This window comes from Pongo abelii, chromosome 16 (assembly GCF_028885655.2).
Source record: "Pongo abelii isolate AG06213 chromosome 16, NHGRI_mPonAbe1-v2.0_pri, whole genome shotgun sequence".
Lineage (NCBI taxonomy): Eukaryota > Metazoa > Chordata > Mammalia > Primates > Hominidae > Pongo > Pongo abelii.
Window position 1 is genome coordinate 65,710,083 of NC_072001.2, and position 27,744 is coordinate 65,737,826.

The window sequence follows — 27,744 nt, forward strand, 5'->3', positions numbered from 1 at the left end:
AGGTGACTCTAGGTGACAGATATAGAATGTTAGTACACTATTTTTTCAACATTGTGCCGTGTTTGGAATTTTTCATAAGAAAATTGTTGGGAAAAAAATTGAAGATAGCCTAAGAGAATATAGATGGACTGTATATGGAAATAATGAAAGAAACCAGACTTCACAAGTTCTTTAATAAAATTTTAATTACTGGTCAAAACAAACAAGAAATAATCTGTATAGCTTTCAAGCCCTAGAGGTAGGAGGGAAGAAATGCAGATATTTTGACCATTAAAATAGGAGAAGTGCAGGGCGGCTTATGGAAACAAAGTGAAAAGGTATGGAATAAGATATGGTAAACACTTTTAAATATATTAGGCATCGTACTGAATGTAAGTAAATGAAATGCAGCAATAAACAGAGATTCTCATTGAATGGAATTTTTTGTAAGTCCAGGTCTATACTATCTCTAAAAGACATAGTGGCAACAATCCCCTGAAAACTTTGAAAGGTTTTCAAAGATGTTTTAGAAGAAAGGGGAAATCAGAGTCTACTCTGATTTTTTTAAAATTCATTTTTTAAAGAACAGTGTTCAAGTTTGTTATTTATTTTCCCCACACAGTGTGAAATTTATGCGTGGTTTGTGCTCTAGGATATTTTGGAATATAAAAAGAAACAGAGACCTCAGAAAATCCGGATGCTGGATGGATCTGTGAAGACAGTGATGGTGGATGATTCCAAGACTGTGGGGGAGCTCCTGGTCACTATTTGTAGCAGAATAGGTGAGCATTCATACACGTTCATTATATCTTTTGCTTAGTTTTTAATTACAGGCCTCTTCTTTTTTCCACCTGCATTTGATCTCTAGGCAACCTTGAATATGTCTTAACATGCTGAGTTCTGCCTGATCCCCAGAGGGTGTGTCCATTCTCCCAACTTGCCAATCCGTGAAACATTTGGACTTCTCACTAAGTCACAATGGAGGGCTTTCATTTCCCTTTCCAAAACAAGAAGATTTTCAAATGGAAAGTCATGTGTAATTCAGCCTTCTGCCCATTGCTGCCTTCAATTCTATATGAGCACTCTAGATGGTCACTATCTCCTTGAGTACTTATGATGACAGCCCACATGATTGATTATTAGACAGTCTTTCTTCTTGTGGCTTCTGTTAGTCTCCCCAGAGAACAAGTCTGCCTCCTTTCTAATGAAGCCCTTCAAATATTTGAAGAAAATAGACTTGCCTATCTTAGTTTTCTCTTCATGCAAAGGAAGCCTAGTTCCTTCAGACACTTCTTGTTTGACACTGTCTTGCCTTCTTCTGCATGACCTCCTCCGTGGCGGTGTTTCTCAAAAATTATTATAGATGAGAGAATTGAATGTGACATAAGTTCTACTATAAGCGTGACTTCTTTGGGTATGATTTCACTACTACATTTTTAGGAAACCTTTATGGAAGGAATTACTTAGGACTGGAGATTCTGTATTGTAGTGACAATAACCCTGTGAAAATGTAGGAAGGTTTTCAAAGACATTTTGGAAGAAAGAGGAAATCAGAGTCTGATTTTTAAAAATTCGTTTTTGAAAAAAAAGTGTTCAAGTTTGTTACCTGTTTTTCCCCACAGTGTGAATATGACTTAACTAGCTGAAGCACCTTCATTTAATTTGATGTGGCCACTCCCTGACCCTCACATTTGTAAGGCCGTTTCTGGTTCTTTGCCACCAGGAGCTCTTTGGAATATCACAGGCCTTAGGCTGGAAGAGGTTGACAGCAATTTAATTGTTTATAATTATAACCTAATTTCCAATGTTTAGGAATAACAAATTATGAAGAATACTCCTTAATCCAAGAAACTATTGAAGAAAAGAAAGAGGAAGGAACAGGCACACTCAAAAAAGACAGGACACTGTTACGAGATGAGAGGAAAATGGAGAAGTTGAAGGCTAAGCTGCACACAGATGATGACCGTAAGTGTTTGCAGAGGAAGCATGATACAGACACACAGGCTTTGCTAAGCCTCACTTCCCTCCCACCATCCATATGACCCAGGACAGGATTTTTGGTTTTTGTTTTTAAAACTCTATTTAAAAAAAGTAGGCTGGGCTCAGTGGCTCACTTCTATAATCCCAGTATTTTGGGAGGCCAAGGCAGGTGTATTACTTGAGGTCGGGTTTGAGACCAGCCTGGGCAATATGGTGAAACCTCATCTCTACTAAAAACACACAAAAAATTAGCTGGGCATGCTGGTGAATGCCTGTAGTCCCAGCTACTCAGGAGGCTCAGGCAGGAGAATCACTTGAACCTGGGAGGTGGAGGTTGCAGTGAGCTGAGGTCGCACCATTGCATTCCAGCCTGGGTGACAGAGTGAGACTCTGTCTCAAAAAATAAATAAATAAAAATTAAAAAAAAAAAAAGGAACTGTAATACCGTTTCACATCTAAAGAAATATCTTAATATCAGATATACAAATCATGTTCACATTTTCTTCATTATTGTCTAAAAATTTTTTTAATAGTTTGAACTGGGATCCAAATAAGGTTGAACAAGTTAATTAGTTAATTAATTTGTTTTACTAAGTGTCTTTCCATCTCTCTGTTTTTAATTGACTAATACTAATGATGTATATTTATGGGATGCAGTGTGATATATCTATGTAGACACTGAAGAAGGATTCAGTCAAGCTAATTAACATATCCATCACCTCACCAATGTGTCTTTTTTTGTGGTAAGATTGTTAAAAATCTATGTTAGCATTTTTGAAATATATAATACATTATTATTAATTGTGGTCACCACTCAGTGTGATAGTGCATGTCTTTTTGCAGTTTTTGTGTATGTGAAGAAACCAGATTGTTAGTTGTACAGCATTTCGTACAGTCTGGATTTTCTTCATTGCATACCTATGGTGTCATTTAACATGTTCCTCTGTCCCTTTTAATTCCTTAGATCTGGAGGCTTGAATAGATTTAAGTGTTTGTGTTTATTTTAATAAAGATGCTTTCTTCAGTGGTGATGCACACTTCCATCAGGAAGTGTTTCTGGTTTTCTTTTTTGGGGGGATGTTTAACATCCATCAATGACCATTGCCTTAGACCCATTATTTCCTTAGGAGTTAAAAATAGTAATAGTGGGTTGGGCGTGGTGGCTCATGCCTGTAATTCTAGCACTTTGGGAGGCTGAGGCGGGTGGATCACTTGAGGTCAGGAGTTTGAGACCAGCCTGAACAACATGGTAAAACCCTATCTCTGCTTAAAAATACAAAAATTAGCTGGGTGTGGTGGCGCATGCCTGTAATCCCAGCTATGCGGGAGGCTGAGGCAGGAGAATCGCTTGAACCCGGGAGGTGGAGGCTGCAGTGAACTGAGATTGTGCCACTGCACTCCAGCCTAGGTGACAGAGTGTGACTCTGCCTCAAAAAAAAAAAAAAAAAAAAAGTAATAGAATTCCGTTACTGGAAAGTCATTTTCTATAGCCACACAGTTAATATATGGAAAAGCCAGCACGTAACCCCATGTGTCCCTAAAGCCCATGCTGTTTGCACCTTGCTGCCTGACCCTCCACTGAAAGGGTCCTAATTTATTACCCAGTCCACCTAGACTTTCTGGCCTCTTTCCTCCTTTCATCATATTTGTTCTTGTGGCTGTATCGGGATGACATCGTTATTGCTATTGTGTTTATTGATCTTCTGTGAGGCTCTCATTTCCTCTCACCTTTTCTGTGTTTTTTTTTTCTTTCTGCCTAATTTGATTTGCAGTTATATACTTCTTTCCAAGAGACTTTAGTAGAAAAATCCCAAGGATTTATTATTATGCGCAAAATACTCTCCCAGGTACCGTGGGAGATGTGGGAGACACGTTTTGTGTACTCAGGTTGCTTATAATCTAGAGACTCTGGTGTTAAGGACTTAACCCACAATGTGTTTGAAGCCCAGAGAGGAGTGTTGGAGTGAGAGCTGTGAAAGTGTAGAGGGGAGTGGTCGAATCCTGTGCACATAGATGTGAGGACAGGGTTCTCAGAATGGCTGAGATTTAAGCTGGCCCATGGCACACTTCTGCCAGCCCCCCTTTAGTGTTGTCTCTGCTACTCCCTCCATACTTTCATTTTCTTCCTCTTTTCTGCTTGAGGTCAGAGGTAACTTACTATGCCCAGAGCCTCAAAATCACTTTATTAGCTGAGACTGGAGTATCTGCCCTCCACCTTGCCACTGTAGGGGCAGCATGTTATACATTCATTGTAGTGCTTTAGCTATAACTTTAGGAATGGCTGGGAATTTTCTCCCTCATTTCCATTTTGGCTGGTCCTTTGGTAGATGTGAAATTATTTTGCAAAGCTTAAAAACCACAGTTCTAATATAAGAAATAACTATAACTAAGTATCAGAGTTATGGAAATCTGCATCACACTGCTCTTTTGGTAAATTCCCTTTAATTAAGAGGAAAAATAAACACAGTTCTCTTATATGTCTTGTTGTGTTGCAGTAAATTGGCTGGATCACAGCCGAACATTCAGAGAACAAGGAGTAGATGAAAACGAAACGTTGCTGCTTAGACGGAAGTTCTTTTACTCTGATCAGAATGTAGATTCGAGAGACCCCGTGCAGCTGAACTTGCTTTATGTTCAGGTACAGTATTTACTGCTCAGACACTGAGGTTGATGAGATTGCAGGAAGCTCCTGGCTGTATCTTGTGGTGAGCAGGAGGGCGGCGCTGGCTTCTGCCACGTTTATGGCGTCGTTTCCAGCAGGCGCTGCTCGTGGGTCCCCGCATGTGTTTGGTTGTGGTGCAGGTTGATATTCTGGATGAGCAGCTGACCATCCGGAGTAGGGCCTCCCTATGGCTTCCCAGATTGTGTCCTGGTAGCCAACACTGTTGTGTCCCTCTCTGCCGGGCTTTGAGAGACAGTTGTATTTCACTTAACTGGCTCACCATTTCAAGTGCACTAAAGGTTTCTTAGCTGGCATCTTAGAATCCAAGAGAATATTGGTCAGAAAATCAGGACTTCTCATTAACTGAAGATATCCTCTCAATAACCTTTCATGTCTTTACCCTTAACTAATTGTTAAAACTGACAAGTCATTTAACATATCTGAGTTGTGGTTTCCCAGTATGTAAGATGTGGATTGCACTAGATTGTCGCCAAGGTTTCTTGTGGCTCAAGGAAAACATCATCCATCTTTGTCCTCTCCTACCAGCTTCCTTTCTTCCTTTCCTTCCCTCCCTCCCTTTCCTCTGCTTATTTATCCATCTATCTGCCCATAGAAATAATGTAGGGTTTGGCAAACTACAGTCATGCCTTTTGCCTGTACTTGTGAATAAAGTTTTATTGGAACACAGCTTATGTATTCAAGTATTACATATTGATAAATCCCCTTGAGGGTTATGTAATTGTTACACAAATCTTCTGTGGCTGTTCTCGCATTCTGGTGACAGAACTCAGTAGTTGTGACAGAGATTGTGTGGCCCAGGAGGTTTGAAATGCTTACTATTTGGCCTTTAGAGAAGTTTCCTGACCCCTGAGTTAGTGGACAGAAGGATGGCATGGAAAGAGGGCTGAGAGGAAAGAAGTGGGGAGGCCAAAAGGAGAGAGATAGCAGGGCAGTGAGAAGATGCTTATTGGCTTAAGTCTTAGAGTGATAGCTTGGAATGTCCATCTCATGGTGATCTGGGGGTCATTTAGAGAAAGGAAAGGCAGAAAGGACGGGGGGGAAGCAACAGCAGTGATGGATGGAGAACTGGGAGGAGGAGGACTTCAGACACAACAAGCTCCCCATTTTAGGATGCATTCACTTGTCATTTCCCCTGCTGTCTTGAGTATTGAGTTCTTGTCTGTGCGTATGTGTGCCTATCGCCTTTCTTTCTCCTATTACATTGGTCTTTATCTGGGGATGGGGGTTGGGTTGATTTTTAGATATTTGATTAGCTAGCTTTATGATTTAGGGTTGTAAAAAGTACACTGTATTTGGCTTTTGGCCTCTTTGAAGCTGATCATTTCATATGAGTTTCCTTTGCCTCTTTTTATAATCACTTCTGCCTTTCTGGATTGTCATCAAACTTTGCTTTTGCTGTACCGGACACCTCTAATGTTTTCCATCTATAGGCCATTTTGGACAAAGGTTTGTTTTTCTTTTGCCTTAGTTTTCTCCCATGCGGTGATCATCCACTGTGTCCTGCACATGTCACCGTGGGTTGGCTGGCACTGTCCCCTGCTCCACAGAGGGTGTGCTGGGCCATGGGAATGTGTCAGTGGAGAGAACGTGTCACTCCCCGAAGCCTCTGATGCTTTTCCTTCCTCTTGTGTTTCAGGCTCGGGATGACATCCTGAATGGCTCTCACCCTGTCTCCTTCGAGAAAGCTTGTGAGTTTGGTGGATTTCAAGCCCAGATACAATTTGGACCTCATGTGGAACATAAACACAAACCTGGATTTTTAGAGTAAATGACATTTTGTTTCTCTTTTTTCTCTTTTCTCCTGTCTTCTTTCTCTTTCACCTTTTTATTTTTGAGCTAGGTATCTAAGATCATACCCTAATTTCAATCAGTTGTGAGAATGCTAGCTTTTCTTCCATCGAGTAGATGACCAAATTTGCAGATTTTGGGGAAAGCAATAGAAATTCAGAAGTTTTTCTTGCTGAATAGAAATTCAGTGATCTGTGTCTCCCTCCACCCCCTTTTTTTCCTTCTACTTCATCTTAGTGAAGAGGAAAGTAAAAACAACAACAACAACAAAAAACAAACCGCTCCAGTAGGGCCAAGGTGTGAACACCGATGGAGGTGGGGGTTGCGGGGAAGACATGAGCTTTCCTGTAGGATGTGCCAGTCAGCATGAGATGTGTCCAGCAGGCCATTCTTGGTATTGTGCATTCATTGTATTGTTTCAAGTGTATCGCAGGGAGAGGATAACGGAGAGGCTTCTTTGGCCCTTGACCCCAGTTTCACTTTGGTGGAAAGTAATTGGGACCAGAGTATGCCTTTGAGTAAGAAGAAAACTTAACTTTTCTTCTGGTGGCAGAGAATGCCTGGGCAATATGCTGTTTGGTCTAAACTGAGTTGTTAACCCCCCGAAAAGCAAACCTCTGCCCTTGGGTTAGCGAATCCCAGGGAGCCTTTACAAGGTGATGCCGTGTCCTGCAGTGAGCCACACATTGTGAGCCTGAGGCTGAGGATGTCTCTGAGCAGTTCCTACCACCTACTTAGTTCTGTATTCTCCAAATGAGTCATACTGCTGGGTGTTCCTCAGGGCCCGCTTTTACCCCACTAGTCTGGCTTCCTTCCTGAGGAACCTCAGGAAGCTTCCCCTTCTGTTCCGCCACGTATCGAAGGCCATGTGCACAAGTTCCTTTAGCAGTTTCCATGTTCCCATCTTCGAGCCTTACAGCTGGCCCCTCAGATAGAACTGATGTCATCAGCCTGAGGATTATGGCCACGGATATTGAGGAATAAACACCAAGAGCTAGTGAGGCCTTGGAGGAAACAACATTTTGTTTCTGTTTCTAGAGTGACTGGTGACAAATAGAAAATGGAGGGAAGATTGATGAATTAAAAAAATGGAAATAAAACGTTTACCTATTTTTAGGCTTTTGTAGCTGTGAATCTATGTCTCCCTGGTAGGAAGGCGATCCGAATGTAGCCATTCACCGGGTTCCTATATTGATGACGATGCCACCCTGGTCATTTTATTAGCGCACTTTCTCCATAGCCCAGGGGCAACTAGTTCTCAGGACTCCCTTGTGAATTAAGAACATAGTATTTTATTTGATAGATATGGAAGAAGCAGGAGAGAGAGAAGTGGCTTATTAACACTTACTTAAAGAGGTTCTCCGCAAATAGCTTCTGACTTCTAACACCGGGCTCTCATTTTCAAAGGCATTCCTACTTTCAGTGAAAGGCAAAGTTGCCCCTTTCACTGGTCTCCCACTATGCAGCAAAGGTACTTAAAACTGGGATTACAAGGTGCTTTGGTCTATTTCCTAGTATGATGGGTCGTACCAACCAAATCATCGTGAATGTTACTGTACAGCTGACTGCCTGTGTCAAGATTACAAACTAATATCAAAGCATTGGTATTGTCTTAAAATTATGTCCTGCAGTTTGTGGTCCTATCGAATGCTACACACTCACACTCCAGCAACAGTATCCTTCTCTTAATAATCTGAGACCACAAGAGTTAAGCAATTGCATTGAGTTTGTTTCTTTTTTTCTAAGATTATAATATCAAGTTTATGCCTGTAGTGGTACCTGTACCCTTATTCAGATTCCAAATTAAAATAAGGTGGTTTTGCCTGGTGGCAATTATTTTTCCTTGTGAATTTGATTTACTTTTCAATTAGGCCAAATTAGGTAATGAGGCATTTTTACTTAATGTAGATATTTAATTGGGTACATTATTGCTTATACCATGCAGGTAAAACTTCTTGAGGATATAAGTCCCTTCTTAATTAAAACAAAACAGTGAGGCCACATTTTGCTGATTTGCGAGTTGGATAGTCAAGTCCTGTTTTTGCCTGGGCTGTCCCTGGTGGCTGGCTGGGCTCTCTTTTGCAGCCTTTATATCTTTCCCAATCTAGCTTTCATATGTGTGATCTGCTTAAACAATTTAGGGTTTTAAAATAATAATGAGAAGGTTGGACTTGTGACAGCCATGCTGAAGATGCAACCCCCAGAAATTTCAGTTACGTAGTTTCTGAGGCAGGTACATAGGGATGCGAACAAGGGCATATCTTTTAATTTTTTGAAAATTTGCTCAGCATTTTTGCTCAGAGTCGCAATATGGACATTTTTATGAGATTCACTTTGAACTTTCTTCAGACTCTCCAGTGATTTCTGGATTTGGTACTTTAGTGAAGGTACTCATTTAGAATAATGAAAATCATCAGAGCCTGAAAGATTTTCAGAGTTTTCAGGGATTTAAGGATTATTTAATATATCCATCTACTTTATTGATGGGGAAAATAAGTGCTAGAGAGAGACAGAGACAAGGCCCAGAACAGTCAAGTGTGGGGAGCCAGAAAAAAGCCAGTTCTCCTAGATTGAGTCTGATGTGCTTTATCTGCATGACAGTTTTCCTCAGGTCACCTTCAGAGGGTCCTAAGAAGGGACATTTTATTGGTGCATGAAGTAAAAACAACACATAATCTAGTAATCAGGTATTTGCTTTATGCTTTTCTGTGTTGAGAAAATGCTTGCAGAAAATATGCCGTGTGATGTGGAATTTTGTACAAATGTGTGGGGTTCATGTGAAATTTTGTTACCTATATGTGAGCCTGGTGTTTTTCTTTAACTCACTGAGGACTTGCAGATGTGTTTTATTGTGTCAGGTATAGGGAAGATACAAGGGAGATATTATATACTAATTCCATGCTGTTTTTGAATCTACAGTCTGTGTGGCAGATAAGTATATGAAGTGGTTATTATGCAGAACCAAAACTTGGCTCCGATCATTTCAACAAAGTCCAACTTTTTAACTGTATTTTAAGTGCAGGATGATCCATTCAGGAAGTAGACTATGGAGACTACTATGGATTGTTTCTAAAAAGGTGGGAAGAGTATCATGCAAGACGCAGTGTTGATTAAAGAAATTGACAAGGTAGAAGGTCAATCTAAAGAAGAATTAACTCTTAAAACAGCAACAACAAAACATAATAATGACTAATTTCTAGACCCTTAAAAACACTGTGGAAAACTTTAAGAAGTGGTCAGAGGAAAAGCCTTCTATATTTTATTGGAGAAGATGAGAGTTACTGGTAAACTTCAGCTCTTAAATCAAGTATACATGATAAAATTGAAGGTGACTCTAGGTGACAGATATAGAATGTTAGTACACTATTTTTTGTGCCGTGTTTGGAATTTTTCGTAAGAAAATTGTTGGGAAAAGAATTGAAGATAGCCTAAGAAAATATAGATGGACTGTATATGGAAATAATGAAAGAAACCAGACTTCACAAGTTCTTTAATAAGGTTTTAATTACTGGTCAAAACAAACAAGAAATAATCTGTATAGCTTTCAAGCCAGTAGAGGTAGTAGGGAAGAAATGCAGATAGCTTGACCGTTAAAATAGGAGAAGTGCAGGGCGACTTATGGAAACAAAGTGAAAAGAAGGTATGGAATAAGATATGGTAAACACTTTTAAATATATTAGGCATCATACCAAATGTAAGTAAATGAAATGCAGCAATTAATAAACAGAGATTCTCATTGAATGGAATTTTTTTTGTAAGTCCAGGTCTATACTATCTCTGAAAGACACACTTTTAGACAAAGAACAGAGAGAATGACAGAGAAAAGTTTAAATGCATTGAAACTGATAAACCAGGAAATTTCTATTTAAATCAAAATGTAGCTGCTGGAGCAGCTACATTTGGTGTTACACAAAATAGACTCTAAGGCAAACAAAGCGTAAGTCGAGATAAAGACGATTATAAAGATAGAAGGACTAATTTATCAGGATACTAAATAATTGTGAACCTGTATATGTGCCTAACACTGCCTTAAATGTATATAAAGGAAAAATAGACTGTATTGCAAACATTTCAGATATGCAATTTTAGTGAAGTAATTTAACGTACTTCCCTCAGTGAATGATTAGTAGAACAAGATCAAAATAGAAGAAATAAGATATTTAAAAGAAAGTAATGAAATAGAAACCACAGAGAATCAATAAAACCAAAAGCTGGTTCTTTAAAAAACTTAATAAACCTTGGGTAAATTTGATCAAGAAAAACAAAAGATGAAAAAGGCAAAATAAGGTGAAGACATGTTAAAAAGCAGTTGAGAATGTGATAAACTAGGAAAATTTAGAAAAAATGGATAATTAGAAAATTGAAATACATCTATAATCTTGAAAGAAATTGACTTATCAGTTTAAAATACACCAATCAATAAACAACAAACACTAGGCCTAGGTTATTTCAGAAAATAAAAAAGTAAAACTCCTCACCTTAATTTGAAACTAGCAGAACTGTAATACCAAAATGAATACAGACAATAGAAAGCTTTTAAATTGAATATAGATGTCTTCCTCACAAAAGTTAATCAAATATTAACTAAGTCCAACATGACATATGTGCGTGTGTAAGTGCAAGTTATAACTAAATAGTGTTTCTTTAAAGGAGGCAAAATTCATTTATTTAACAAATAATTTGTTGAGTGCCTTCTACGTGGTAGACACTAGACACTGGAGATACAGCAGTGAAAGACACAGTCAAACATTTCTGCCATCATGGAACTTAAATTCTAGTGTGGAAAGGAAGATGATAACTAATAAGTAAGTAAAATACACAATATATCAATGATGATGAATGCCAAGATAAAAAGGCAGAAAGGGGGAATAGGGAGTTGGTGTATTTTAGGGATTGAGAGAGTTTTTTTTTTTTTTTTTGAGATGGAGTCTCGCTCTGTCACCCAGGCTGGAGTGCAGTGGCACGATCTCGGCTCACTGCAAGCTCTGCCTCCCGGGTTCACTCCATTCTCCTGCCTCAGTCTCCCAAGTAACTGGGACTACAGATGCCCACCACAATGCCCGGCTAAGTTTTTGTATTTTTAGTGGAGACGGGCTTTCACCATGTTAGCCAGGATGGTCTTGATCTCCTGATCCTCCTGCCTCGGCCTCCCAAAGCACTGGGATTACAGGCTTGAGCCACAGCGCCGGGTCTTGAGAGACAATTTGACATTTTAGAATCGATTACCAAGAGACACGTCTTCACAGTAGAAAATGTGTTTATGTAGTTTACCATGTTCGATTTTTTTTTAAAAAAACTATATGATTGTCTTAATTACTGGAGAGAAAGAATTTCATAAAATGAAATAATCTTGATGACAAAAAGAAAAACTTCATGGCATGCCGGAAATTCATGAAAACCTTCTTAGTCTAAACAAGTGTGATAATTAATAGTTTAATATTAATTCCCTTTAATGTCCAGAAGGATGCCTGCTATCAGTGCTTCTTATCAACATGATACTAAATATCCTAATGAGTGCAATAAGGAAAGAAAAAGAGCTAAACCATATCAGGATTGGATAAACTGTCATTGGTTGCAGGTGATAGGATTATCTACATAGATAATCAGTCAGTCTATAGAGAACCTTACTAGAATTAACAAGACTTTAAAGCGTGGTCTTTAGAAAAAAAAAAAAATCAACATATAATAGCAAATAGTATTCCCATACAAATCAACAAAGAGGAAATATAATTGAAAAAAGGGAGTTACCTTTTATAGTAGTTACAAAAAGTATAATTTACCTAGGAAGACAGCTGTCCAATGATCTCCAAGATCTCACCAATAAAATGATAAGAGTTTATTGAAGAGCATAAAAGGAAGTCTGAGTAAATGCTATGTTATTGCTATGTTAATGGGTAGGAAGACTTGTATCAGGTAAAGTACTTCTTCCCAAACTTACAGATTCAGTTCAATTCCAGTCACTTACATAATAATGAGGAAACTTATTCTTAAAATGGACATCTCAATAAAGCTGTTAAAAATTAGTATGAACTAGTCAAGGCTCAAGAATGGTAAAGGCTAATTGAAGCTATATGAAGGACTCATACAACTACCACAATTTTTTTAAAGGTAAAGTAATTAAAACACTACATTAGTATCATAAGGTGATATAGTAATTCAAAAGATTGATAAATTTACCTTTATTAAAATTAAAATATCTTATTAGGAAAAGACCTCATCAAGAATAAAGCTCCAAATTGGAAAAAGAAATTTGCATATTTGCAATGCATACTCCAAGATCAGATTAATATCCAGAAGATATTAAAAAAGAAAAAAAAAATCTAAGAAAAAGATCACCCAGGATATCAGTATGTACTTTAAAGAGAAGGAAATATAGTTGACTTATAAAGACATGAAAAGATGTTTAACTTAATAAGTGATTCAGAAAATGCAAAATCAAAAGGGACAGAGCATTTCATGTCTCTCAGATGGGCATACATTTAAATGTGTGAAGACACCAAGGTTCTTTATAGAGGAAACAAGGTATTTCAGAATATGAATCTTTGTATTTAAAAATATATACACAAAGAGAAACCGGATGTATTATTGTTTATAGACACAAGGAGATATAGGAAGATATTAAAATATCTGTGGAAACTAACTTCAAAAAAGTGGCGGCTGGGTGCGTTGGCCCACGCCTGTAATCCCAGCACTTTGGGAGGCCGAGGCGGGTGGATCACCTGAGGTCGGAAGTTCGAGAACAGCCTGACCAACATGGAGAAACCCTGTCTCTACTACAAATACAAAATTAGCTGGGCGTGGTGGTGCATACCTGTAATCCCAGCTACTCAGGAGGCTGAGGCACGAGAATCACTTGAACCTGGGAGGCGGAGGTTGCAGTGAGCTGAGATTGCACCATTGTACTCCAGCCTGGGCAACAAGAGGGAAACTGTCTCAAAAAAAAAAAAAAAAAAAAAAAAAAGTGGCTACGTAGTAAAGAAAGGATATGGGATTTCCACTAATTCTGTAATCTCTAATAACAGAAGAGAAGTAGCAATCGTAAAGCAGATATGTCAACATGTATTTCTCCTTGGTGGTAGGTATATACGTTGTAAGGCATATACTTTTATATAATTTGAAATGTTTCACACTCAACTTTTTTTTTTGTTGAGACAAGGTGTCACTCTGTCACCCAGGCTGGAGTGCAGTGGCGCCATCTCAGCCTCCACCTCTCTGGTGCAAGCAGTCCCCTCACCTCAGCCTCTCAAGTAGCTGGGACTTCAGGCATCCACCATCATGCCCAGCTAACTTTTGTATGGGGTCCCAGTTTGATGCCCAAGCTGGTCTCGAACTCCTGGGTTCAAGCGGTCCACCCTCTTCAGCCTCCCAAACTGCTGGGATTACAGGCTTGAGAGAGCACACCCAGCTCGCTTCACATTTTTTTTAAAAAAGATGGTTGCAGTAGTCTGGGCTTGAAGTGATAAAACTTATATTCACCAAAGTTGGATATTTAACACGTGGCAAAGGCAAAAGTAATAGGCACTTGAGGCCAGACAGAAAGATTCCATGACTGTGCGTGTTATGAGAAGAAATGGTCCAAGGGCTGAGTGTGGGCAGGCAGGTCACAGGCTTAGGAACCCTCCCTCATCCTTGACTCTCACAGCCCCGCTTCCTGTTTGGGAATTCCTCGGAAGCATTTTACTGAGAAAACAAAGCAACCCGGGGTATGAATCTTTGTTGAGAAAGAATTCACAGTGGACTTGGAAATTTTCCCCCACAAACTCAAGATAATTCTACTGTCAACAAGAAAAGCTTTTGACCCAGGAGGAGGTCTTAAGCCAGTTTTTCGGTTGGCCTCTGTTCAAACACATATTCCTCCTTTGGAGTTGGTCACCTGTGTGTGCTTTTGTCAGAATAATTTGGCCCTAGATTCTCTGTTTTCAAACTAACCAGAAAGCTGGCATTTCAACCTTTGTTTTCATCAGCTCTCTTACATTATATTCTTCACCACCATCCTCCCACTAAATTAAAAGTAAAGTGAAATAAAAAGCCACTTGCGTACTTCCTCCCTGTGAACTTTTGTCTTGTGTTTCTGACAGCCCGGAGCTCTCCTATCCTCTCAGTTTTGGGACGTAGTGACCGTTTAATAGTGTCTGTATTGTTTCATCCTAGCTGTCTTCTGAGGTTGGTGCCTATCTCCCTAACTACTTTCAAACCAGGAACCGCTGAGGGTATCCAGCCCTGAGCTGTCTCTGAGTTCCTGGGCGGTGGCATGTCCTTATATTAAAGGACATTTGGATTGGTTCAGAATGACAGAACTGCTGTGTGACCAAGATAGGTCTTCAAATCCAGTTCTTATGTTTCTGCCATGCTGCTGTGGTTTGAATGTGTTCTCTCCAAAATGTGGGTGTTGTCAATGTGATAGTGCTAAGAGGTGGGGCCTCAAGACATGATTAGGTCACGAGGGCTTTCCCCTCATGACTGGGATTAAGGCCCTTAGAAAAGAGGCTTCACGCAGCATTCAGCTAGCTTGTTCTTCTGCTCCTTTGCCTTGTGAGGACACAGCCTTTCTCTCCTCTCCAGAGCATGCCACCCATACCAGACAGCTGAACCTGCCAGTGCCTTGACTTTGGACTTCCCAGCCTCCAGAACTGTGCAGAAATAAATTTTCTGTTCTTTATAATTAAATTATAAATTATAGAATTAAGTATAATTGAATATAATTAAAAGACTGGTCATTACCCAGTCTGTGGTATTCTTTTGCAGCAACACAAACTGACTAACAAGCTGTTTTCTGTTTCCACTTCTTCTTGCCACTCTAAGCGTTTCCCAGCTCACTCAGTGCTTCCCTCCACCTGTGTTATCACCTCACTTAACCAGGACTTCAGAACTTAACTGCTACCACTCAGTTGCAGACATTTTGACCTTTGAGTCTGGATTCAAATCCAAGTGTGTCTGAATCTGTAATTTGAGCTTTCAGCCCACTGTGTCAGTGGTTCTCCAACTTCATCTGATCAGAATTATCTAAAGGGCTTGTTACAAGATGCCAGGCCTCACCCCCAGAGCCTCTTATCCAGCAGGTGTGGGATGAAGCCTGAACACTGGCATTTCTTTTTTTTTTTTTTTTTTTTTGAGACAGAGTCTTGCTGTCGCCCAGGCTGGAGTGCAATGGCGTGATCTCGGCTCACTGCAAGCTCCGCCTCCTGGATTCAGGCCATTCTCCTGCCTCAGCCTCCCGAGTAGCTGGGACTACAGGCGCCCGCCACCAAGCCCGGCTAATTTTTTGTATTTTTTAGTAGAGATGGGGTTTCGCCATGTTAGCCAGGATGGTCTTGATCTCCTGACCTCGTGATCCGCCCGCCTCGGCCTCCCAAAGTGCTGGGATTACAGGCGTGAGCCACCGCGCCTGGCGAACACTGGCATTTCTGTCACATTCCCAGGTACTGCTGATGCTGCTGGTCCTGGGGCCACACTCTGAGAAGCTTATGTGATACCAGATTTGACATGTTGTTGTTAATCATTTGGTGATTCAACATGACAGTTGGAGTCAGGATCCTGGGTGTTCCAGCATCCTTTGGGTGATGCTGTCCCTATTGTATCTCCACCATCTTTCCCCTCTGTTCCTCTACCCTGTGCTGAGTGGACACTCTGCTGCTTTGTTTGTATGTTCATGTGGATTCCCTCCACTCTCACAAATGAGGCGACATCCCTTGTTTTCAATTCGTATGAGCGATAACACTCATAGGTTGTAAGCCTCTGCTTTTCAAGTGATAAAAACCAACTTAGAGACACTGTGACTTCCCTGTGGTCATGCAGTGACTTGATGGCAGCCCTGGGACAGATAAGAGGCAGTTCACATTTCTCCAAATCATTGCTGCCTCCCTGTGTACTTGTAACTTACGGTCAGACTAGGAAACATCTTTGGAACTTCTCTTTTGGAATTACTTGTAGAGGCAGCTTAAATTTTACATAAGAAAATGAGGTTTGATTATGTACACACAATGAAATAATATTTAGCCTTAACAATGGAGATACTGCCATTTGTGACAACATGGATGGACCTAGAGGACATTATTATGTCCTCTGAGTGAAATAAGCTACACAGAGAAGTGAAAATACTGTGTGATCTCACTCATGTGGAACCTTAAAACATAACAAAGAACTCAAATACATAGAAACGGTAGGAAAGTGGTTACTGACGGTGGGGAAATGGGGAGATAGTGGTCAAAGGGTACACAGACTCAGTTACATAGCATAAATAAGTCTAGAGGCCTAATGTTCCTTATGTACAGTGTGAGGGCTATATTTGGTAGTATTGTATACTGGAAATTTACAAAGAGTAAATTTTAGGTGCTTTTACCACACACATAAAAACTGAGATGATGGTTACATTAATTTGCTTGACTGTAGAAATTCTTTCACTATGTATATTATATAAAAACATTACGTTGTATTCTTTAAATATATACAATAAAATAACAAAATTGCAACTCATCCTTCAAAAAGTAGAAAATGAAGTTTTGGTGACATCTGTATTTGAATTCAGATCCTGCTCCCCTAAACGTGTTAAATTCCCCTTCCCTGATTCCACTGGTTTCTGGGCATTTCTATAAAACTCTGTGGCCACCACCTGGTCTTCATTATCATATTCTGATTATTATTTTATTCCACAGGGTCTGAAATACTGATCACGTGGGATGTTGTTTGCCTACAGGGTAACTTGGAGGGGTCAGGGTGCGTAGTGGCCCAGAGCATGGTCCTTAGTGCCCACGGATGAGACAGCGTGTGAGCTGTGACCCTGGGCAACTTAGCATCGCTGAGCCTCACAGTCTGTGTGTAGAATGGGGTCTTTGCTTCCCACGGCTTTTGTCAGTACTCAGTTAATCTGCTAGTGCTTGTAAAGCACCTGAAACAGGGTTTGGCCTTCAGTAGATGGCAGCTGTTTTAATTGTAGAAACTCTCTCTCAACTTGGTTTGGACTATTAGTTGGATAATCCAAAAAGTCATTTAAAATGTAGAATCATAACAGGTGACATGTATCGCTTGAAACCCATTATTCTAACTTTGAACTTACACATTTGTTGCTAGTGTTTTGATGTAGGGCCAAGGTTTTTTCTTGTGTGAATCTCCTGATTGGATTTCTGCAGTGTCTTGCATGAACCATGCATAATGCATCATCTGTGAAGGAATTTAAAGACAACTATGAAGCAATCCGAGGACAGAATATCTTTAGATTTCCATGATTTTTTTCCTTTTCAGTATTTGACAGCTATCTATGTGTCATTTAATACATTTTATAACTATTACCCTTAGGAAGAATGCAGTAGCTCAATTTTTATACTGTTTCAGCAGCTCATGGGCTATGTCAGTGTATCATATAATCATGTGCTCTCCAGCCAGCTGCAACAAATTGGAGAACAAATACAGTGGACTTGACCAGAGCAGAAGTCGGGGTTTGTGAGAGAAGAGTCTGTTGGCTGCAAACTTTCAACCTCTCATGGATCCTACTGAGTCTCTTAGAGATTAGTGTACTAACTTTACTGGAATAGAGGATCTGTTATTATGACTGCATTCAGAAAGGGCCATGCTTAAAAGGCTGGCAGTAGGATTTGGTAGAGAAGTGAGTTCTCAATGCACAGTTTGTAGATGGCTGCCCTTTTAAGGTGAGAACAATTTAAGGAGACAGTGGGAGGGATTTTGCTTGACCAGAACTTGCTTAATTAGGAAAACTTCCAATCAGGTTTGACAATCTGACCCATTTTTTCTCTGACGAGGCTGACAGATTGCACTTGTATACATGTCCCAGATGTTAGGAGCCTTCCAGACTCAAGTTTGGTAATCAAAACAACAACTGAGCTGGAACTACTGCGCTGCTGGCTGGCAGGCCTTGATGACATCCTGCCTGCTCCCTCCTGCTTTGTGCTGACATGGCACACACACATGGCTGATTTACTGGGGAAAATACATGCCACACACATGCACACACTATTCATATCTTAAAATGGTTTTTAAACTCCCCACAAACCGATTCTTGAGACCTCAGGGATAACACCTCTAGTGCACCTTCTCATGTTGTTTTCAGTAACTCCTGAAGACTGCATAGGAGGCAGATTCAGATGGGCTGGTTTGGCGGAGTCTGAAAGAAGGGAGCTTGCTGCAGTACAGGACTTTCTTGCCGATGATGGTCAGCATATTCTGCCCCTCCTGGTCCCCTGGACACCACCATCTGGTATTCTTCTAGTGACAGCCATTGCTCTGAGAGGGCTTGACATGGAGCCCTTTTTGGGTGCTTTTGTTAACCTTAACCATGTCTCTGTTGCTGATGGAGGAGCCAATGCCTAGAGGCTGGCAGCAACGGTTCTCTCATGATGCCACTTCCTTATTTTAAATGAGCCCCTGGAGAAAGTCTGAAGCAGCTGTGTGTTCAGGTGGACCCACTTTTGTTCTGGGAGGTCAGAGGCTCTCTGCTGCTTACTCACAAGTCCTGTGCCTTCAGCTAAGTCTTTACCTCTCTGAAACTCAGCTTCCTCTTTTGTGATGTTGGTGCCGTCCAGCTCTCTCTGAATCTTTCATTTTTGCCCATGAAGTTGCTTAATGATAATTTTAATATCTAAACTGCTGCAGATTAGATATTTCTTAGATCCCTCCTTCTGACGAACTTGGAATCTCTCTTTTTTTCTTACTAGTGAGATCATACAACTTTTCCTTTGTGACTGCCTTCTTTCCCTTGGCACAGTGTTTCCATGTTGTAGCATATTTCAATACTTCCTTTAGATCCAAATGATGTTCCACTGTATGGAGAAACCACATTTTATCCATTAGTTGATGGACTTTTGAGTTATTATCATCTTTTGGTTATCATTAATAATGCTGCTGTGAACGTTTGTGTACAAGTGTTTGTGTGGAAGTGTTCTCATTTTTTTCTGGGTATATGTCAAGGAGAAGAATTGCTGCATAAAATTTAAAGAACTACCAAACTTTTTTACAGCAGCTGTAGTATTGTACATTCCTGCCAGCAGTGTATGAGGGTTCCAGTTTCTCTATGCCTTTGCCAACACTTGCTGTTGTCCATCTTTTTTATTGTAGCCATCCTCGCGGGTATGTATTCGTATCACATTGTGGTTTTTCTTTGCATTTCCCTGGTGGCTAATAATGCTGAACATACTTTCATGTGCCTATTGGCCATTTGTATCTCTTCTTTGGAGAAATGACTGTTCATGTCTTCTACCTGTTTTTAATTGGGTGTTTGTCTTTTCATTGTCAGTTAAAGGTTTTTTATATATTCTGTATATATTGTAATTTCCTCATATATAATTTGCAAATATTTTCCCCCATTCTATGGATTGTATTTTCACTTTCTTGATGGTGGTATCTGCAATTTAAAAGTTTATACTTTTGAAATAGTCCATTTGATTTTTTTTTTCTTTTACTACATGTGCTTTTGGTATTGTATCTAAAAACTCTTTGCCTAAATCAAGGTCGTAAAGATTTACTCCTGTATTTTCTTCTGAGAGTTTTATGGATTTAGCTATTACATTTAGGTCTGTCATAGATTTTGAGTTAATTCTAGTGTATAGTGTGAAGTAGGGGGTCCAATTTCTGTCTTTTGCATGTGAGCATTCTGTTGTCCCAGCACCAGTTATTTAAAAAAGTATTCTTTCCCCACTGAATTGTCTTGGAACCCTTGTTGAAAATCAGTTGACTGTAAAGGTGAGGGTTAATTTCTGGACTCTCAATTCTATTCTATTGACCTATGTATCTGTTCTTACATCATTACTGCACTGTCTTTGTTACTATAGCTTTGTAGTAAATATATTTCTTGTATCTCTTTTAATTTATTATTATGTCCTCCTTTTCACCACTACTACCAAACTATTTATTTTTGAAGAAACTAAGTTATTTTTATAGAATTTCTTGTGTTTGGGTTTGGCTAATTGTATCCTGATGGTATCATTGAACATGTTCCCCTATTCTTCTTTTTGTAAACTGTTATTTAGATCTAGGGGCTCAATTAAATTCAGTTTCAATTATGTATTTACTTATTCTTTATTGCCAAGAATACTTCCTAGGTGGTGCTGTATACTTCCTTTTGTATCAGTTGGGAGGCATATATTATCTGGTTATCCTGCTTTGATTAATAGTAAAATTGATCATTGGGTTTAGATGTTATCAAATCCATCAATCTGTTAAAAAGTTCCTGATCAACTTGATTTTTTTGTCTTATAGTCATTGAAATTTGCTTTGATCTATCAGTTATTTCAGTAAGAGTTGTATAATGATGATTTTGGACTTCTTTTATTTTTTCTACATTTATTAGCTGTGATTCTTGCCCTCATCAACATTTAGAAACATCAGAATAAATACTTGTTTCTTTCTCCTCATTTACAGTTTTCAGTATGAGTTGGGACCTTAGCAGTTTCTTAAGGTGACCAATGATTTTTTTAAAAAATCTTTGTAGGTATGAAATATCTGTGCTTTAACTTACTGCGATCATCTTTTTTCTGATGCTCAGATTGCCCCATCGCATGGTATTAATTATCTAATGTCTGGGATTTGCTTAGGAATAATCCAGGGGAGGTCAGTGGGATGGGGAAATAGATGAGTCATGATTGGCCATGATTTGATAACTGTCAAGGCTGGATGGATGGGTTTATTATTTTGTTCTCTCTTTTTCAATATAAAGTTTTAAATCATCCAATTTTTGGCTAATGGGAATTCGTTGATACTGGCTCCAGTATTATCTTGGTAGCTTCTTTGATTCAATGCAAGAAGTCCCAGGAACATTTTATACATTTCCTGCATCAGACCAAGAATCAGTGATTTATCTGAGACTCGCTGGTTCCTTTTAGTGGAAATGGTATTTAGAAGACCACCTGGCCTGGGCACCGGGATCGGGGGGGTGGGGGGTTGCTACCAGGTTGTGCTTGCTCTGGGCCTTTAAAGTGGATGTAGCTACAAAATATTTTTCAGGAAAAGAAAAATGAATCAGGTACTCAGGCCAGTATTTCTAGTTCAAATAAAAGATGCAGAATGTTTAGCCAAGTCTTCTTGCGTTTTGTTTATTTTTATCTATTTTATGCTGAAAAGCTTGGTTCCTAACAACAACCATAATTATTCATTTACTTTATCCTAATTATATATAACATCCTACTTATATATAATGTAATATCCTAATTTAATTGTGTGTGTGTGTGTGTGTGTGTGTGTGTGTGTGTGTGTGTCTGTGTATAGACAGGAGGGAAAGTGGATGTTAATTTTAAATGCTAATATTTTTACTAACAAGTCTACTATGGCTTATTTTGTCCATAATATCTTACAAGGGATATACAGTCAAAAGACTGTTTTGTAAAGTTACTTGACATAATTATTCTTCCTGTAGTTATGCTGTCAACTTGATAGATGGTTTTAGTTTCCTTTAGATTTTTAGATGTTGCTTTTTTTTTTTTTTTTTTTGCAATTTCATGTGGTTCTAAATTGAAAACTATAATAAAAGAAATAGGCAAGTTTAGTTTCCATCCTTGTTCCCTTCTCCTTGTTTTTCCCCTCTTCCATGGAGAACCATTTTTATTAGTACTAGGTTTATCTTTGTATTATTTTTTAAAAAATATGTAGACAATAAAAAATAATGTTTTTAAAATAAATATTTCCTTCATTTCTTACAAAAGGTAGCATACTATATACTCTTGTGCTCTTTTTTTTTTTCCACTTTACAATACATCCTGGAAATTCTTTTTTCTTTAAATATGTTAGTTTGACCTTTTCTATCATACTAGTTTTATGTCCGTGCCCTTATTCAAGTGCATCGTAGGATATAGCAGTCTGTTATTAATTACTTTATAAAATATTGGGAGACTTAGTGAGTTAACTGTGAGTTTTATTAAATGTCTTTGCTTTGCTTCTCATCATAGAACATGATAAATGCCTTTCCTTTTTAAATGTCTCTCTCTTAGTCTGAAGGAATTCCTGCCCAAAGAATATATCAAGCAGAGAGGAGCTGAAAAGAGGATCTTTCAGGTATTGGAAATGTACAGAACTTTATTATTCTCCTCACTCCCCATCCTCATTTATTAGTGTGAGGGGGCCTCTGCACATGATAGTTTTATACCTCGTGCCTGTACTCTTATATAATAAATGATTAGTGACTCAAGAGTAAAGAAGCTGACAGTCCTACTTTGGGCAGATTTATTATCTTAATCCATATTTTCTTGCTAAAGCTTACCTAGCCCTTCTGAGAAAAATGTGCATACATTTAATTTCAAAGGCATTATCTTGGTAACATTGAAACAAGGTGATAGACCGTTAACATGCACTGAGGAAGGATCTACAAGTAGCCTCTTTGTCCTGAGATTTGTTTTTTGAAACTGGAATTTGGAAATTAGTGCCTTTTAAAAATCCAGAATTATTCTAAAAGTCAGAGACTTGTCCAGTCTACGCAACCAGTAAGAAAAGCCTTAACACAAACTTTGCCATGAAACACTCTAAGGAATCCAAGATACCAAAGTCTGCTTTGATCCCGAAATGTAAATATAAATTAAAATACAAATTTCATGCGTATAAAACATACTTTTCTCCAGTATTGTTTCTGAGTACTGTCGTGTACAGGTGTGTATTTACCCTATTCTTTGGAAAATGATATATTTTTTTTTTGAGACAGAGCCAAGATGGAGTGCAATGGGGCGATCTCAGCTCACTGCAACCTCCACATCTCCCCCGGCCCTGTTCAAGTGATTCTCGTGCCTCAGCCTACCAAGTAGCTGGGATGACAGGCATGTGCCACCACACCCGGCTAATTTTTGTTTTTTCAGTAGAGAGGGGGTTTCACCATGTTGGCCAGGCTGGTCTCAAACACCTAATCTCAAATGATCTACCCACCTTGGCCTCCCAAACTGTTGACATTATAGGCATGAGCCACCACACCCAGCCAATACATTGTGGATGGATGTTAGAATGACACCTCTCCTGATAAGAACATCTTTCGTGGTATCATTTAAAGTCTTGGCTCTCAACCATTTGGGACATGGAGTCCTTTGACAATGTGATTACAGTTATGGACCCTGTTCCCACCACACTGCATGTGTGCATGAATTGTCACATTTAGTTGTGAAGTAATGTAGGCTGTTTGGGCTCAAACTCTGGTTTGAAATCCCTGTGTTAGAACTTCCTGCGTGCTCTGATCCTTGGTCAGCAGTTGCCTGTGTCATGGAGGGGTCTCAGACACAACCATCACTTAATGATCATTCCTAGCCACTTATCTCCACCACATACAGTAACTACCTCTCTCCAAGTCCACCTGCTGGCAGAGATGCAATAACTGGTTCCGGCTACTGTCACTTTTGCAGGAGCACAAGAACTGCGGAGAGATGAGTGAGATAGAAGCCAAGGTCAAGTACGTGAAACTCGCACGGTCCCTCCGCACATACGGCGTGTCCTTCTTCCTGGTGAAGGTGAGTTGGGCAGGACGGGGAGAGTGTTCACCTCGGCCACTTCTTTTTTCTTCGGTTCAAGCATTTGCTGTTAAGCCTGGTTTGTCCTGCTCACCCCCCTAGCATTTGCGGGTGGAACATCTGGCTAGTGCTGACCTGCGTTTAGCTGCAGCACAGGCATGAGGGGTATGACCTGCGGGCTGGTGAGTGAACCCTGCTGTCCAGGAGCCCCTGGGCAGCTGGGCTTTGGCTCAGATCACTGTCAAAGCTATAAAGTCCCTGAAGGAGTGAGTTCACTTTTACTTGTTATTCCTTCTCCTGACAATGTTTCATTTATGACTGTCAAGAGTCCTGTGGACTAAGTGAAGGCTCTTTACCACTGCAGACCAAATCGAATTCATGTGGTAAATGCGATGCTTAATTTGTATACTTTAAGACAGGACTTGGGATTTTACGGCCTTCAGATCTGTGTTCATGGGAATTGTCTGTTTTCCTACTAGGGGAAAAGAGGCATGTCTTTGAAATTGCACCTGTGAGCAAGTCCAGGTTGGCCCTTGATGGGTGTCATCTTCACTTGACTGACAAATCCTCTGGTTATCTTTGTTACCCCTTTGCTTTTCCTAACCTCAGGAAAATGATACTCTGTTTAGTTGTCTAACTATTAGGTTTCACAGATTTCTACTTGTTTTGCTTTGACCCCTTTGGCCTCTTGCCTGGGGCACTGGAGAAAGCTCTAACTTATAGTCAGTCTTCTTGTGTTGCTTTCAGCAAATGGGAGCAAACCAGCCCTGTTGCGGCTGCATCCAGGGACTGAAGTAGGAAGGACAAAACTGACCAGACTAAGAAGGTGTCTTTCCCCACAGCCAAAGAGATCTGCAAAAGAAGAAGTTACATTGTCCTCTAAGATGTTTTTCTTGACTCCACTCTTCATTGGAGCAAGCTGCCTCATTTGGAGAGAGGAGATACCAAGAAGTTATGCATCAGAAAGCCATATGCTGCATGCTGATTAGTTATTAATACATCAGCCAAACTAGCTCTCAGTTTTACACCCAAAATCGCTGGGGCCTTTGCAATGAAGAAAGTATATGTCAGTCACCTTATTTTTAAGAAAAATAATTGAGAGGTCGAATCTTTTACATGTAGTGGCAGTTTTAAAAGATCAGTGAGTATTTAAATGGCACTGATGCCATCTAGGTAACAATGACTCCACTTATCAATATTAATAATAACAGCAATAATGTTTAGTAAACAGCCATCCATCAAGCTTATCTCATTCAAACCTATCAACAACCCAAGGGCAAAACTACTACTACTATCTTCTTTTGTTTTTTGGAGACAGAATCTCGCTCTGTCGCGCAGGCCGGAATGCAATGGCGCAGTCTTGGCTCACTGAAACCTCTGCCTCCTGGGTTCAAGCCATTCTCCTGCCTCAGCCTCCCAAGTAGCTGGGACTACAGGCGCATGCTGCCACACCCGGCTAATTTTTTGTATTTTAGTAGAGACAGGGTTTCACCGTGTTGCCCAGGCTAGTCTTGAACTCCTGAGCTCAGGCAATCCGCCCACCTTGGCCTCCCAAAGTGCTAGTATTACAGGCGTGAGCCACCGCACCCAATCTTCTTGTATGAGTGAGAACACAGAGCCCCAGCTAGATCCCGTGATTCAGTTGGGGCCATAAGGCTAGTAACTGAAGAAGCCAGGACTTGAATTTCAGGTCTCCCTGATTCACAGATGGTGTTCCCAACCTCTAGCTGTACTGCCTTAGCTGGAGTGACCCCATTTGAGAGGTAGTCACCTGCTTCCACCGTTCTAGCTTCCCATCTGTACCCTGAACACATGGGGAGATCTGCTCATTTTAGAAGGCGTGCTTTTCATTCATTATTGTGAAGGGCAACCAGTAGTAGATGAGCTCCATTGCTTTGCAGGGACAAAGATTAAACAAATTTTCATCATGTCCACTGATAATGGCATCAATTTCTATTTATTTTCTTGAGTTTCCCTGTAGTTCTTTCAGTATTAAATTCATCTCTTACATTCACATCGTCTTCCATTAATACCATCAGACTTCACACACAGTCAGTTTCAGTGATGTGCTAAAAAACTGTTGTGCCTCTTGCATGTAGGTCAGTAAATTTAGGATGACAAAGAACATACAGAAATCTGTAATTAGGAAGAGAAGTTGAACACCAAATTGTAGAAAAAATAAATTTGTTCTCCAGTGACAATTTGGAACCTAAGAAAAATCAGTCCATGGTCACTAGGATAATTTGAGAGAGAGCAAAGATCTTCTCGTTATAGCAGGGTCTTGCAGGTTTGATCAAACCAAATCTCCTTTTACACAATTATTTAAGGCAAAACAAGAACATGATAGACTTTTTTTTCCCTTTCTTCCTTCCTCCTTCCTTCTCTCTCTTTATTTTTTTAAAAATTACATCTCTTTGAAAAGAAGAAAGGATTAAGAAAGTAGGCAGCACTTGCAAGTTTTTTTTTTTTTTGAGATGGACTTTCACCCAGGCTAGAGTGCAATGGCACGATCTTGGCTCAACACAACCTCCGCCTCCTGTGTTCAAGCGATTCTCCTGCCTTAGCTTCCCGAGTAGCTAGGGTTACAGGCATGCACCACCATGCCCAGCTAATTCTGTATTTTTAGTAAAGATGGGGTTTCTCCATGTTGGTCAGGCTGGTCTCAAGCTCCCTACCTCAGGTCATCCTCCTGCCTTGGCCTCCCAAAGTGCTGGGATTACAGGCATGAGCCACCACGCCTGGCCAAGCACTTGCAACTTCTATATACATATTAAATATTCAAATTTTTATTAATTGTATTTTTGTTGCTTTCTACAATGTTAATAGCACATTGCTCACTTCAGTGTTTTGCTCAGTGGGCCCATTAGTATGACATTTTATTTTATAATTGTTTTTAATATAATTTATGTGACCATAGTTTGCCTTATTTTAAAAGTGGTATAGCCAAAAAATTCAGGAATGAGTCAAGATTAAGAATTAATGAACCTGAATCAGATCAAGACTTTAAATAAGATGATATCATATGACTATTTTATATAAAGCCACTAAGGTGTTTGATAAAACTGAACATCTTCTTATTAAAAATTCTTTAAAATGCTGGAATATAAGTGTACTTGCTCACCATGATAGAGGTTCATGAGTATCAAACCTCTCATTAGTATCATACTTAATAGAAATGCTAGAGAGAAATCTGTAAGAGGCTGGGCATGGTGGCTCACGCCTGTAATCCCAGCACTTTGAGAGGCCAGGGCAGGCAGATCACTTGAGGTCAGGAGTTCGAGACCAGCCTGGCCAACATGGCGAAACCCCATCTTTACTAAAAATACAAAAGTTAGCTAGATGTGGTGGTGCACATCTGTAATCTCAGCTACTTGGGTGGCTGAGGCAGGAGAATCGTTTGAACCTGGGAGGCAGAGGTTGCAGTTAGCCAAAATTGCACCACTGCACTCCCACCTGGGCGATAGAGCAAGACTCTGCCTCAAAATAAATAAATAAATAAATAAATAAATAAATGTGTAAGAATTGAAATCAGAATAAATGTGCCCAGCATCTCATTACCCTCTAACATTATTTTGGAAGTTCTGGGAAATACAGTAAGACACAAAAATGAGGGGAAAATCATTGCTTTAGCAAATGAAGGAACAAAATTACTATGACTTGTAGCTATGATTATTTATCCTATAACAAGATATACCAAGTCATTTTATTTTTACTTTTTACTTGGAAATTATTATAGATTCACAAGAAGCTGTAAAACTAACTCAGAATCAAAAAGTCCGATAATAACAAGTGTTGCTGAGGATATGGAAACATTGGAACCCCCATAACCTGCTGGTGAGAATGTAGAATGATACTGTCACTTTGGAAAACAGTCTGTCAGTTCCTCAGTTG

The 27,744-nt window shown here is 39.6% G+C and overlaps 1 protein-coding gene across 4 annotated transcripts in view; it reads left to right on the forward strand.

Annotated features, from left to right (window-relative positions):
* TLN2 (talin 2) overlaps nt 1-27,744 on the forward strand; it is a 453,126-nt gene that overhangs the window by 260,964 nt on the left and 164,418 nt on the right. For all 4 annotated transcript variants that reach the window (XM_024232426.3, XM_024232425.3, XM_063716677.1 and 1 more), the window contains 6 exons: nt 632-761; nt 1,792-1,944; nt 4,455-4,597; nt 6,279-6,406; nt 22,360-22,423; nt 23,749-23,853. In XM_024232426.3, coding sequence (XP_024088194.1) covers nt 632-761; nt 1,792-1,944; nt 4,455-4,597; nt 6,279-6,406; nt 22,360-22,423; nt 23,749-23,853 — 723 coding nt within the window. The remainder of the gene's footprint in view (nt 1-631; nt 762-1,791; nt 1,945-4,454; nt 4,598-6,278; nt 6,407-22,359; nt 22,424-23,748; nt 23,854-27,744) is intronic.